Source organism: Orycteropus afer, unplaced genomic scaffold (assembly GCF_000298275.1).
Source record: "Orycteropus afer afer isolate SDZICR_OR568_19922 unplaced genomic scaffold, OryAfe1.0 scaffold00202, whole genome shotgun sequence".
In the NCBI taxonomy this organism is placed as follows: Eukaryota; Metazoa; Chordata; class Mammalia; order Tubulidentata; family Orycteropodidae; genus Orycteropus; species Orycteropus afer.
Window position 1 is genome coordinate 6,357,459 of NW_006921789.1, and position 13,388 is coordinate 6,370,846.

The 13,388-nt window shown below is 39.2% G+C and overlaps 1 protein-coding gene across 1 annotated transcript in view; it reads right to left on the reverse strand.

Moving 5' to 3' along the window:
• The window catches only part of FNDC3B (fibronectin type III domain containing 3B), a 366,502-nt gene extending 355,273 nt beyond the window's left edge, over window positions 1-11,229 (reverse strand). Inside the window, exon 1 of the mRNA XM_007948108.2 lies at window positions 11,119-11,229. Within this exon, the coding sequence (XP_007946299.1) occupies window positions 11,119-11,229 (111 nt within the window). The remainder of the gene's footprint in view (window positions 1-11,118) is intronic.
• Window positions 11,230-13,388: the final 2,159 nt, after the last annotated feature.

Genomic DNA, 13,388 nt, shown 5'->3' on the forward strand with positions numbered 1-13,388 from the left:
ACTGCCTACCTTTTGGTTAGCAGCTGAGTGCTTATCCGTTGCACCACCATGATTCCCTATAGGTTATACAGTAATTGGCAGGAAATAAGCCACTATGCCCTCCAACAAAGATGCATCCACCCAGTGTGATGCCTATCTTCAAGTCTCCTTAATGGAGGCTTTTTAAAGCTCCATGACACCCTGAATGAGTGGCATGGAATGGAAAATTGTTCAGTAAACAGGTAGAATTCTCAGTGCCTACCTCCAAGGGAGACACTTCAAATATGAGATAACAGAGACTGAGAAGCAAACTAGATGGAAAGACACAACAATTACAGCATAATGTCTTCTAATCATCCAATTCAACAATCAACTGATTACCTGGGTCTTCAAAACATTTAATACTCATGGAAAAAAATATAATGTCATCACAAATCTGAAAAGAAAAATATAGGTACCATTCTTTTGTAATTAATATTATATTTGTATTTTAAATTATATTTTTATTTTCAGGCATGCCTACAGCTACCAAATAAATTATAAAGAAACACTCACTATGTAAGGATGTTTTTCACGTGTCCTTCCTGCCAAGGTGATGTGAGCTAAAATGCGTTTTAAATTGAGTCATTCTGGCAATGCAAAACAAAAATTAGAATGGTGTATTCAGAAAAGATGAATGAGCTACCAAATACCATCAGAGCCAAAGTACATGCTTTGGGGTGTCAGGGTTTGCCCCACAAACTAAAACAACAAACCTAATATTCCAAAACTAAGACCTATTTGGTCTGAGACAATTAATATGCATCAGTGCTGAATTTTTCAAACTACTTAAGAAACAGAAGATTTTAATGACCACTCCTAAAAATTAAAAGTCATGTAACATAACTAGATAATGGCATAAGTCCATCTTCCTCCAAATCTAAAGTTTGGCTCAGCAGAATGAATTCCCATTTTTGAAAATCAGCAGCACACAGTGTGAAGCAAATACAGCTTTACTGATCTAAATATTCTCTAGTCAATCTCCCCCAAAAAATATATCAGGAATCTGTGGCTCTCTGATGTCTCCATTTAACTGTGCAATTATTTGCCAAGCAGAAGTGCCTGGCAAAGCAATTTGCTAAATGCAGACTGTTCATTTTATCTACCAGACAGCAAGAAAAAAAGGCATGGACAGAAAAGTTTGAACCCAAAAGAGAAGTAAGGTGTCATGGGTTGAACTAAACTGTGTCTCCAAAAAATACATGCCAACCTGGCTGGGCCATGATCCTCAGTGGTCTGGCAGTTATGTAATGATGTATCTATCATCCCCATGATATGATCAGTCAATCATTTTTAAGGGGATTATAGTGGTATGCAACATGCTTACACAGGTCACAGCCTTGATCAGATGTAAAGGGAGATGCCTGCATCATTATTTATCTTTATCTATATATAGATAAATATATAAATACATAATTGAAAATCAGTACCAATGGAACCCTAATTACCAGTGTGAAGTTAAGTACAGCTTTACTGATATACTCTCTAGTCAATCTATCCCCAAAACTAGATCTACACACACACACACACACACATATATCACATGTCCGTAAAATTTTTACTGGCAGATGATCCCACCCAGTAGCTCATGGGAGAAAGACCTGGCAATCTGCTCCCATAAAGATCCCAGCCTAGAAAACCCTATGGGGCAGTTATATCCTGTCTCACGTGGGGTCACAATGAGTTCAACCTGACTCAACAGCACCTAACAAAACAATTTTTACTATGCTATGAGGTATACGAAAGTCCTTAGGTGGCACAGAGTGCATGCTCAGCTACTTACCAAAAAGTTAAGGGTTGAAGCCCAACCAACAGCACTATGGAAAAAAGTCCCAGTGATCTGCTTGTACGAAGATTACAGTCAAGAAAACCCTGTGGAGCAGTTCTATACTAGACGGGGTCACCGTAAGTCAAAATCAACTCAATGGCAACAGGTTTGGTTTGTTTTAGATGAGGTAGTCATCAATGGCTACCTCACTGCATTCAACATGATAAACATTTTAAAAAGAAAACCTAAAAATCAGAGGATGGAAATCACCCATCAAATTTAATCTTATACAAAGAAAAAATGTTGATATATGTTTTAAATAAAAATGCCTTACCTAGGTAATACCAGGAAGTTTACTTTCAAAAAATTTTATTTCAGCAAATACTTAAGACACAACTCTTGAGATTATAAAAAAAAATACTATAAATACAAGTACTTTTATCTGCACTTGGAACACTGATATCTTGCATCTGTGCTAAACATTTCCTATCTAGACTCTGGCTTATTTATTTTGCCCTTCAATCCCTGGGTGCTGCAAAGGGTTAAACTCTCTTCAATAGTTAAACACAAGTCTAATAGCTGAACCCACCTAGAGGAACCAGGGAAGAAAGGCTTGGTGGTCTGCTTCCTAAAGGTCACAACCTTGAAAACCCTATAGAACATTTCTACTCTGCACCTATGGGCTCGTCATGACTTGAGAGCAATCAATAACAACAAATGCTTTGATAAGGGGCCAAGGTGACATACATTGAGGGGCTAAATACTATTCATTGAAAAATGCTTAGTTTTCAGGCCAAGAAGAAAACCAACATTTAAGCCCTAACTTTCAAGACATATGAATGAAACCCTCCATAAAGCCATATGAACTAGAAACCCACTGCCATGGAGTCAAGTAGGACTCAGAGTAACCCTACAGGATAGAGGAAAACTGTTCCACAGGGTTGCCAATGCTGTGATCTTTACAGAAGCAAACCGGCTCATCTTTTTCCTTCAGTCACTGGTGGGTTCGAACCGCCAACCCTTCAGTTAGCAGCCAAGCACTGAACCACTGCACCACCACAACTCCTAGAGCCCTTACTAACTCATTTTACAAGTCATAGGCAAGCAGAAAACTAAATGGCTTAAAAATAATCACAAATGTGTATGTCCTAAAAATCATAAACATTTTTGCTGTATTTCAGGTACAATATATATGAGCATGAGATGCAATTTCAAAAGTAAAAAAAAAGTCCAAATTTAGATGGTCACAGAGACCAGGTATGTTTTGAAATTGAGTCTGAAGTAAGGGAGAGTAGGGACTCAGGGCCACGTTCCTGTCTAAAGTAGGTAGGCAGCTGCTACTTTTTGCCAGTCAACTGTTGCCAAATAGGAAGACAAGCCTGATGTCATCAGATCTACTGTTTTTTCCAGATACACTGAAAAATATTCAGATATTTTTAAATGTAAAACTACTAATTTTAAAATATTGGCACCTAATTTTTTTTTTAACCATAAAGTTCAAAGAAAACATGCCTGTGTGGCAAATTCAACAAGTAGCAAGTTTTCAAGCCCTGGTTTAGATGAATTAAATGTGTTCCCTTTCATCTTTCATCCATTCAGAAAGATTTTCTGAGTGTCATCTCAGATGCCAGGCACACACAGTATGAACAAGAGAGGCACAGACCCTATTCTCCCTGAGCTTACAACAGAAAGAGACAGGCAAACACTATAGTAAGTACAAAACAATCATAATTTTAAAACTACCATAAAGTCTTAAATTGCCATTATTCTACAGTGCAACTTTGCACGCTAGTATATTGCCTGAATCCACTCTTTTTTTTAAGGCAGCTTAGTTTCTACCATTTGAAGGATACTGACTACATCTTGTATCTTATTATTACTGTCTTTGGCTAATTAAATTCTGAAGTGTCTCTCAACCCAGACAGCTCAGAGCTGTCATAATTATATGTCATATGTCATAATTATTGTGGGTGCCACACATAACAACATCCTCTGATAATACAGCATCAACATTTTCCTTTATGAAGCAGGGGTTCTGCATAGACTGTGCCTTTTTTGAACTCTTTATAGTGAATTGTATTGGCAACCCTCAGGGAGAGAGGACTGAAAATTCAGACTACAGGCCTGGACTACACCTCTTTTCCAGTTAAAGAGAGGTCCTCACAAGCTGGGGTGGCTGCCTCTGCTGTTGCAGGAGAATGGCTCTGGTTGAGGGGTGCTCTCGATCTGCTCTTCAGTGGAGTCAGTAATTCTGAGGAACAGGCATCTAGGGCCAGGGTGTGAGCTGCCAGACTCAATGCAAAAGAGGAGAAACAGATCCACTAACAAAGAATACAGAATAAAATAAGTGCAAGAAAAGTGATCACAAAATACACAGATAAGGTTTATATGAGGTGTCCCTGGCATTAGCTCTCCATGGTACATACTATGCCTACAGAGTTTTATCTTTCAATAAAATGGCAACAGATTAGATGATATGGAAATTGTAAATAACAGCCCTACACTTCTCTTCAAGTTAGACCCCTAATCCAGACTCAGCCTCATGGCACACGTATTTCCTGGCCCGTCTGTTATCCTGTCACTCATGCTGCTCCGCACTCAATCCTTCCTGTGTGTTCCTACAGCACTGCACGGTGGGTTCTACAATTCCATTACTTCTTCTGCAGCTCTCTGTGTAAATTTTTTTTTTTTTTTTTTGGTAAACCACATTGCTCTCCCCCACTAGATTACTCATTCCTTTAAAGCAAAAACAGTGTCTTACTCATCTTTGTGTCACCAGCACCTAATACAGGGAAGGCATAGTAAACATCTGATACATGCTTATTAAAATGAACAATTCTTTTATTCAATCACTCCTTAATTCAGTCATAAATCCTATTCTCTCACTTCTAAATCTCAAAGGAGGGTGATAATATTTTGACACTAGAGAGAGGACTTTATCAGTAGTAGAGGGAAAGTGGGTGGCAGTTTACAATAAAAATTCTATTTAAATGTCTGCACAAGTTGTGCCTTTCTTATATATCGTGATGTTGAAGAATCTGAGTCTAAACTGACCTTTCTCTTACTTGGGTTCTGCGGTGTAGTAAATTACTTAGTGTGGCTTTTCTACCCATAAGTCTTTGTAAACACCATAGTCTAATTTGCTGTGAGCAACTGAGGAACTCCTGATTGTAAATGTTATTCACCTGGGGTATTTCTGTTGGGCGTGGCACAAGTAATGTTCTGGGAAGTTCACTCTCCCTGTCAGGTGCTGAGAGTTCTGATGTTATGATTGGTTAGTTTGGCCACTCTCCCAGACTCAAAAGGAGGCCTCATAGAGGCAGAACTCTCTCTGATTGCTGGTTAAGGAAGATATGCTGCTGAAAGAGACGTGTGTTGCTGGGAAAGAGATGCAAGAGACATGCATTGCTGAGAGAGACACTGAGGGACATTCACCGCTGGGAGAGAGACTGTGAGAGATGGCAGGCTGGGAGAGAGACTGAGCATTTTTCCTGAAGTTGAATTGTAGTCTGGTGCTTCCCTAATAAATTCCATAATCTGTGAGTTCTGTGTGGCCACCGCAGTGAATTATCGAACCCAGGAGAGAGGTTAGTGGGTGCTTTGGGAGGAACAGATGGTGAAAGGGCTGGAGGGAGGCAGCATGTCTGGCCTCAGAGGAACAGGCCTTGGGCCATTGATGGTGATTCTGTCTTCTTCTTACGGGGTTAGAGGAGGTCAGAACATGTGGCCTCCTTGCCCCATTCGCAGGTTCCCAAACACAACATTTGACCAGACTCTGAACAGGACAGTACCATAAAAGAAGGGGTTCTATGTTACTCAGCAATAATAGCTATACCCTCTATTTTGACTCCTAGTTCCCATTCGTATCTGGATATCTACCTTTCCCCAAGAATCGTTTATCATTTTGCTACGCTATACCGACTATAATACGTCTTTTCTGTTGGAATTTCTTAGGATAGACAAGACCTGTTATATATGCAAAATTCTGCATGGGTCTCTCTGGCACAGTGGCTATCAGAATATTTAAAGAGTCAATCTATGTGATAAGAGCATCTAAACTACTGAAGGAGAAGCCATCAGGGAAAAAATTACGAAGAAGTTATCAACCATAACACAAAAGGTCACTGGATTATATGTGATGTAAAAGGCATGCTGATTATGAGCACCATCTGAACGTGTAAAGTTTTAATATATTTAACGTGTTGTCTGGAAATGTGTACTCAAAGAACACTACAGGAAAACTCTAGTTATGTATCCTGTCTGGAGAGACAAAGGCTCTCATAAAGAAGAAACAAAAGAGGGAAGAAATCTCACGCTCTGAGAAATGACACACTAAATGCTCATCAACAGGAACAGACAAAATCAGGAGACTGTACATGGCTGAGGCCACTTTAATTTCATGTCTTCCAGGGTAAGGCTGTTAACGTGCTAGGCTGAGCCAGCAGATTTGTTTTCAGCTTACATTGAAGGAGATCTACTTCCTGAAGAACAGGCATTAAGAACACCCATCAGCAATTAATATTTGGAAAGCTTAAAGGAAAGAGTCAAGAGATAAGAAATATAGTATAACATACAGAAAACATTAGTTAGGTGGCCTCTGTATACTAAATGCTGATCAGGTTGATAAGGCATCTAACCCAGTCCCCATGTTGCTAGGAGATGACCCCCAAGTAAAAAGTATATGAGAATAGTCAAGAAGAGTATAAGAGTATCTATACTATCCTTGGGTAGGTTCTAATTGTCACAGGTTAAAATAGCCAATCAATTGATTCTGCCACCCTATGCTAACCCTTTGTCTTTAACCTAGTAGTTTCTTTATTTAACTGGTGGCTGCTGTAATTTCTCAGATATTAAAATACTAAGACAGTAAGAAAACTCCAAAATTTGGCTAGTGTTTACTTTTTTTGCTCAAAACTATGTGTTACATTTTTAAATTTCTAAGATGTCTAAAAGTCCATAATAAAGACAGTTAATATCCCACTGGGTTAGAAAAATGTCAACATAGGCATCAATTTTCAAATCACTGGAGGGCATTCATTACAATATATATAGCCATACATAAAGCTCAGGTCAAATCTGATTTTTTAACTTAAGAATAGTATGGCATATTATGGGAAACAAAATTTTAATTCTGCTGGGCTTTAACTTTATAACATTAAATGGGTGAAATGTATGGTATGTGAATTATATCTCAATAGAGTTGTTAAAAAAACAGATAGGTAAAGTTGCTGAGTAAGTTGCTTCTGTCTACATTGTGCAGTTTTCTGTTTTTCATTTCTTGGTTGGCAATATATTAAAAAATCCTCTTCACTCACAGACAGTTTTTTTTTCCTTTAAAGAATCATCATTTTCATTCTTACCCTTTTCCTGCCAACTACACAAAATGACAAACCACGGTTTCAAACTTAACGTGACTTCAAATGATGAAAATTAACAGTGTCTCTTATTTACAGAGCCAGGACACAGCAGAGAATCCTGCAAAGAATGATTTCTAATTAAATCCAGATACCATCAGGACCGAAATCAGGAGGAGGGCTGTGGGAATTGAAGAGCTTTCTCATAACAGTGGTGGTTCTTTTGCGTACATAGAAATGTTTAGAATGTCCCCTGCACAGCTGCAAAGTATTAAGAATGCTGTAAACACATACAAGGTAAGCTTCACCATACATACTTCTACCAGACACTGACAGGCAGAACCCTGTGGCCAGTGGGCTTCTCCTTACAGTGGTTTAATCTGAGAGGTGGCTAAAGTGCCACTTACCTTATAATATCTCCCCCAAGGGCCTGTTGCACAGTGCCTGCACTGACCATCATTGAAGCCAATCCAGTACCTCCAAAATGTATGGCATCAAAAACTGAAAATATGTGGTCTCTGAGAGAGAGCGCAGTAAAAGCCTTTAAAGCGTTGTTGTTGTTAGCTGCCATTGAGTTGGCCCTCCATTCATGGCAACTCTGCACAACGCAGCAAAGTGCTGCCCAGTCTGAAGCATCCTGGATTGGTTGTGAACCTGACCACTGTGATCCACAGGGTTTCCACTTACTACTTTCTGGAAGTAGATTGCCATGCTTTTCCTCCTAGTCCAGCTTAGTCAGGAAGCTCTACTAAAACCTATTCAGCATCACAACAACAGACAAACTGCCAGCAACAGATGAATGGTGGCTGCACAGGAGGCCCAGTGGCTAGGAATGGAGCCCAGTCTCCTGCATGGAAGGCAAGAATTCTACCACTGACCCACAACTTCCCTCCAGAAAGTATTAGTGTAGATTATTATCTCTGAAATAATTTCCTGGTGTCCTATAACACAGATACAGCTAAGCACCACACCCCTGCAGACTCTAAACAGTAAGCACCAAATACTTACAGGTGATCTGGGTAAGCACTCAAAACCCATGCAGTCCCAGACTGGATCCTGTCTTGAAAACACACCTTTAGTCCTTGTCCATTTCAGTGATCTTCCATCTCTCCCCCCCTCTCTACATTCTCTTTAGTATTCCTTCACCATCCTTGGTTTTATTCACTCTATTTATCCAACTTCCCCTTGTGCCTTAGCCCAGGTTCCACACACAGGCCTTGAGGACTCTGCCATACACTGATTTAGGCCAAGGCTAAATGTTAGAACCAAAAGTAAATTTAGAGCAGAGACTTTGAAGAATGAAGGAGACACAAGATGGGGAGCCTGAGGGTAGAAAGAGGAAGAAGTTGTCAGGCACAGAGGCTACCATCTAGGCCAGTCCCTGAACTACAGGGACTTAGAAGCACCATCAGGACATGATAAACCTTGGACCTATTCCTGACAAGAGAGGTATTTCAAACACAGTGTCCACTGAACAATTGTGCCTAATTAAATTTGGGGTTAATGTTATTCAATAGATTGGCCCACATAACCTATAAATTTTAAACGTTTCTAGTACAATCTAAATATCCTAACTACTGATAATAAGAAAGATGGGAATATTTCCTTCCCAAGAGATATTTTTAAGTACACCCCATTTTGAGAAATCTTAATATTCAACTGTGTATAACTGATAACTTATCATATTTTTCACTTTTTGAGCATTACAGAAAGCTTTCCAGACAAAATAAAAATGTTATTTTATCATCAAAACTAGTAAGCAGTGTCTGCACTGAGTGGATTTAGATATACAGAGTAGTGCAATGGCCACATGGCCTTTGGATGAAGTCCTCAGTCTAGAGTTTTTCTTCATTTTGTTTGCAAAGGAAATTTACTTCTGAAGAGAAAACTGGAAAATACTGTAACTGAGGACTCTCTGTATATTGGCTCATAAACTACAAAAGGTCCATTCTGGGACAACCAAATTATAGATATGAGGGGAAAAACATTAAAGCCCAAAAAAAAGGTACACAGAATGGAGGGGTGGCCTCAGGTCTCCTGGCTACGTGTGCAAATGGGAATAAGGTGAAAACAAATGGGAGATCTGAATTGCTTTTCTGAATATCTTTTGCCTTTTTTAAAATATATATATATTTTTTTTTTTTTTAATTAGTCATAAAGAGGAAAAACAAAAACTGCACCTTGAAACTATTCACAGTATTTTAACAACTTTCCATGAATGGCTACAGATCAACACTCAAAAGAACATCAAAGACTGACAAAAAGAGAGGCAAGCACAGACCTTGTAAGGCTGACAGGTAATGGCCCTGTACTTGTATCTCATTCCAGGTATCACAGGAAAGTTTAAAGCAGGAGAGTGACACAATACACTTTATGTTTTTAAAATTTCACTGAGGGTATTGTGTAGAGAATGCTTTCTGGTGGGGTAAGAGCAAATGCAGAGAAAACAGTGATAAGAACTGTCCCATCTTGGTGGGAGATGGTGGAAGGGGGAAATAGTGTAAATATGTCGATATAGGGTCAGTGAACATTCCTGAGTGAAAACAAAAAGAACTTGATGACAGACTGGAAATGGATATAGGGAAACATAAGATTCAGGTTGAAGAGAAATGGGAGGTAAGAAGGGAAGGCAATAAGCTATCTATTCTACTCAGAGAAGCACTGTCATAAACAGGGGCAGAGATATGCAGTGATAATTGGAAGGGGGTGTGGAGTCAGAAGTTTTATTTTGTTGCATGGGAGGGGAGGTGGAGTTGTTTACATATTTAAGATGGAAGACACCAGAGTGTACTAAATAATCCAGGAGAGAGAGACTGAGCAAATACTTGTATCAGTGAGGAGAGGGATGAAATTCAACTGACAAACATTATTGACCATCTGTTAGATGCTCTCAGCTCTTAACAATTTCACAGTCCAGTGCAGGAGAAAATCAGGTAAGATCCAACAGAGATATCTACAAAATACTGAAGTACTATGACAAACGGAGAGTGTCATTAAGTTATGATAGAGGAGGGGCAAGAAGTGACATCAAATGAATGACTGATAAACTCATCTAATGTATTTTGGGTAGATTTTTTTCAAGGAATTGTTCCTAATTGTACCTTCCAGGAAATGACTTTTATACTAAAGACAAAATGACACTTACTTAGCAAAAGACTGAATGAACTCACTTTTTGTACTCAATAAAAAGTGGACTGATGCTATCAGTCTCTAATAATTTTTCAGAGTATTAAATACTCTCCCAAATGATACATAAAGGAGTTCAGAAATAACTTTTCTATTCTGTAGCATGAAGAGGTCTGGTAGCACAGTGTCTAAGGCACCTGACTGCTAATCAAAAGGTTGGTGGTTGAAACCCACCAGCCACTCTGCAAAAGCAAAACTGGGCAATCTACTTCCATGAAGATTTACTGCCTTGGAAACCCAATGGGGGTCACTATGAGTTGGAATCAACTCGACAGCAGTCGATATTCTGTAATACTAAGGAACAAGGGAGGAAAGAGTTTTACAGGAAGGATGTACTATCACTTTAACAACAATGGGCTCTGTACTTATTCCAGTAGCCAGAGCAAACTCACGCTGACCTAGGCATCTTGCTGAGGTCAGGATTCCTGGGTAAGATCAACACCTGACCCTCTGAGCTCCCTATTCTGATCGGTCAAATAAACCATTCAGGCACAATATACAACATAAATACAGTCATTTTACTCAAAAGATCCACATGCTTAAAAGGATTTTAAAAATCAGACATGTTTTTATGCTTCAAAAATATTAACTAAATGAGGTAAAATTTGTCATTCTCAAAAAACTATAATCTCTTCTTGATATTTTAAAAAACATAGTAATTCTACAACAAAAACACATTCCTCTAGAATACTAAGGTTCAAAGCGACTCTCACAATAATTGCTGAGACAATTACTGGATAAACACATTCTGCTTAAACAATCTGAATTCAATTTTGTTTTCACTACACCAACCTGCTGAGCTGCATCTCCATTTACCAGATGAGGCATCATGGCTACCTCTCCATTCAGCAATGGTGGCAGTTCCAGAGGGATTTGGTCGGTCATCATCATTGTGACATACATTCATGGAGAATTTCCCTCAACTGGCTTCCTGCAAGAGACCCAACAGTTTTGTTTTTAAATGGACATGGGAACACAAAAATCATCTGTAACATAACATACCAACATTGTAAGTATTTAGTCGTAAGGTCAATTGAAAGTCACATCATTCTAATCATAGAGTGTTAGCAAGTCAGGTCCCATGAGGGATAGACCATCAAAGACAATGAAAAAGCCTGAATTAAGTGTCCAAAGATCTGAGTCTTTAAGCTGTCATGTGAACATAACCTCTCACACTCAGCTTTGTCATCCAGATGTAAATTTTAAAAACATGTGGTAGTGCAAATGGGTAACATGCTCAGCTACTAACAGAAAGGTTGGAGGTTCAAATCCACTCAGAAGCACCTCCAAAGGCATGGAAATCTACATTAAAAAAAAAAAAAAAACAGTCACTGAAAATCTTATGGAGCGCAGTTCCACTGAGACACATATGTGGTCCCCATGAGTCAAGATTGACTGACTAGGGCAACTAGTTTCTCCTTTGAACAATAACAACTACTCTAACTGCAGGGGTCTTTTTGAGGACAAAATGAGATTACATTACGAGGAGGTAAAGTAGTCAAACAAAAACATGCAACATCATTATCTTTAAAGTAATTAAAAGGACAGAAGCAGAGGCAAAACACAATAACCTATAATTGCTGTTGGATGCTGGACAGTGCATTCTGACTCACAGCGACGCCATGTACTACAGAATCAAACACTGCCCGGAGTCCTGTGTCATCCTCCCAATCACTGCTATGTTTGAAACCAGTGGTGCAGCCACTGTGTCGATCTCATTGAGTGTCTTTCCCTTTTTCACTGACCCCTCTACTTTATCCAGCACGTTACCCTTCTCCAGGGGCCAGTCCCCCCTGATAACAGTCCAAAGTATGTGAGACAAAGGCTGACTTTTCTCACTTCTAAGGAGCATTCTGGCTGTACTTCTTACAAGACAGATTTGTTCATTCTTCTGGCAATCCATGGTATGTTTAATATTCTTCACAAACGCCACAATTCAATGTTGTCAATTCTTCTTCTGGCTACCTTATTCGTTCTCCAGCTTTTACAAGCACATAAGGCAGCTGCAACTATCATGGCTTGGATCAGGCACACTTTCATCCTCAAGATGGCAAACTTTGCTTTTCAACACTTTGAAGAAGTCTTTTGCAGATTTACCCAATGCAATGTGTCATTAGATTTCCTGTCTGCTGCTTCCATGGGCATTGATGATGAATTACATAAAATGAAATCCTTGACAACTTCCATCTTTTCTCCACATGTCATGAAGTTCCTTACTGGTCCAGCAGTGAAGTTTCTGGGCTTTTTTTCTTAAATGTTAAGGTGTAATCCGTACTGGAGGTTGTATGGATCTCCGTCAATAAGTGCTTCAAGTCTTCACTTTCAGCAAGCAAGGCTATGTCATCTGCATCTCCCAGGTTATTCATGAGTCTTTCTCTAATCCTGAAGCCACATTCGTCATACAGTCCAGCTTCTTGGATTACTTCCTCAGCATGCAGACTGAATAAATGTGATTTAAAAAAAAAAAAAAAAAAAAGACATAATCTTGACACAAACCTTTTCTGGTTTTAAACCATGCTGCATTCACTTGATCTGTTCAAACAACTGCCTCTTGGTCTATGTACAGGCTATCCATGAGCACAGTTAAGTGTTCTAGACTTCTCATTCTTCATAATGTTATCCATGATTTGCTGTGATCCACACAGCTGGATGCTTTTGCATTGTCAGTAAAACACAGGTGAGCAACTTTCTCGTATTCTCTGCTTAAGCCAAGGTCTTTCTGACATCAGCGATGATATTCCTCATTCCTCAGGTCTGGTAGCATAGTGGCTAAGGCACTTGATTGCTAACCAGAAGCCTGGCCATTCAAACCCACCAGCCACTCCTCAGAAGGAAGATGAGACAATCTACTTCCGTAGTGATACTGCCTCGGGAACCCAAGGAGGGGTCACTATGAGTCAGGTCTGACTCAACGGCACATAACAACAACAATAACAACATTCCTCATGCCATACCCTCTTCTGAAAATGACTTGAATTTCTGACTGTTCTGTTGATGTACTGCTATAATCATTTTTTAATTACCTTCAGCAAAATTTTACTTGTGTGTGATATTAATGATTT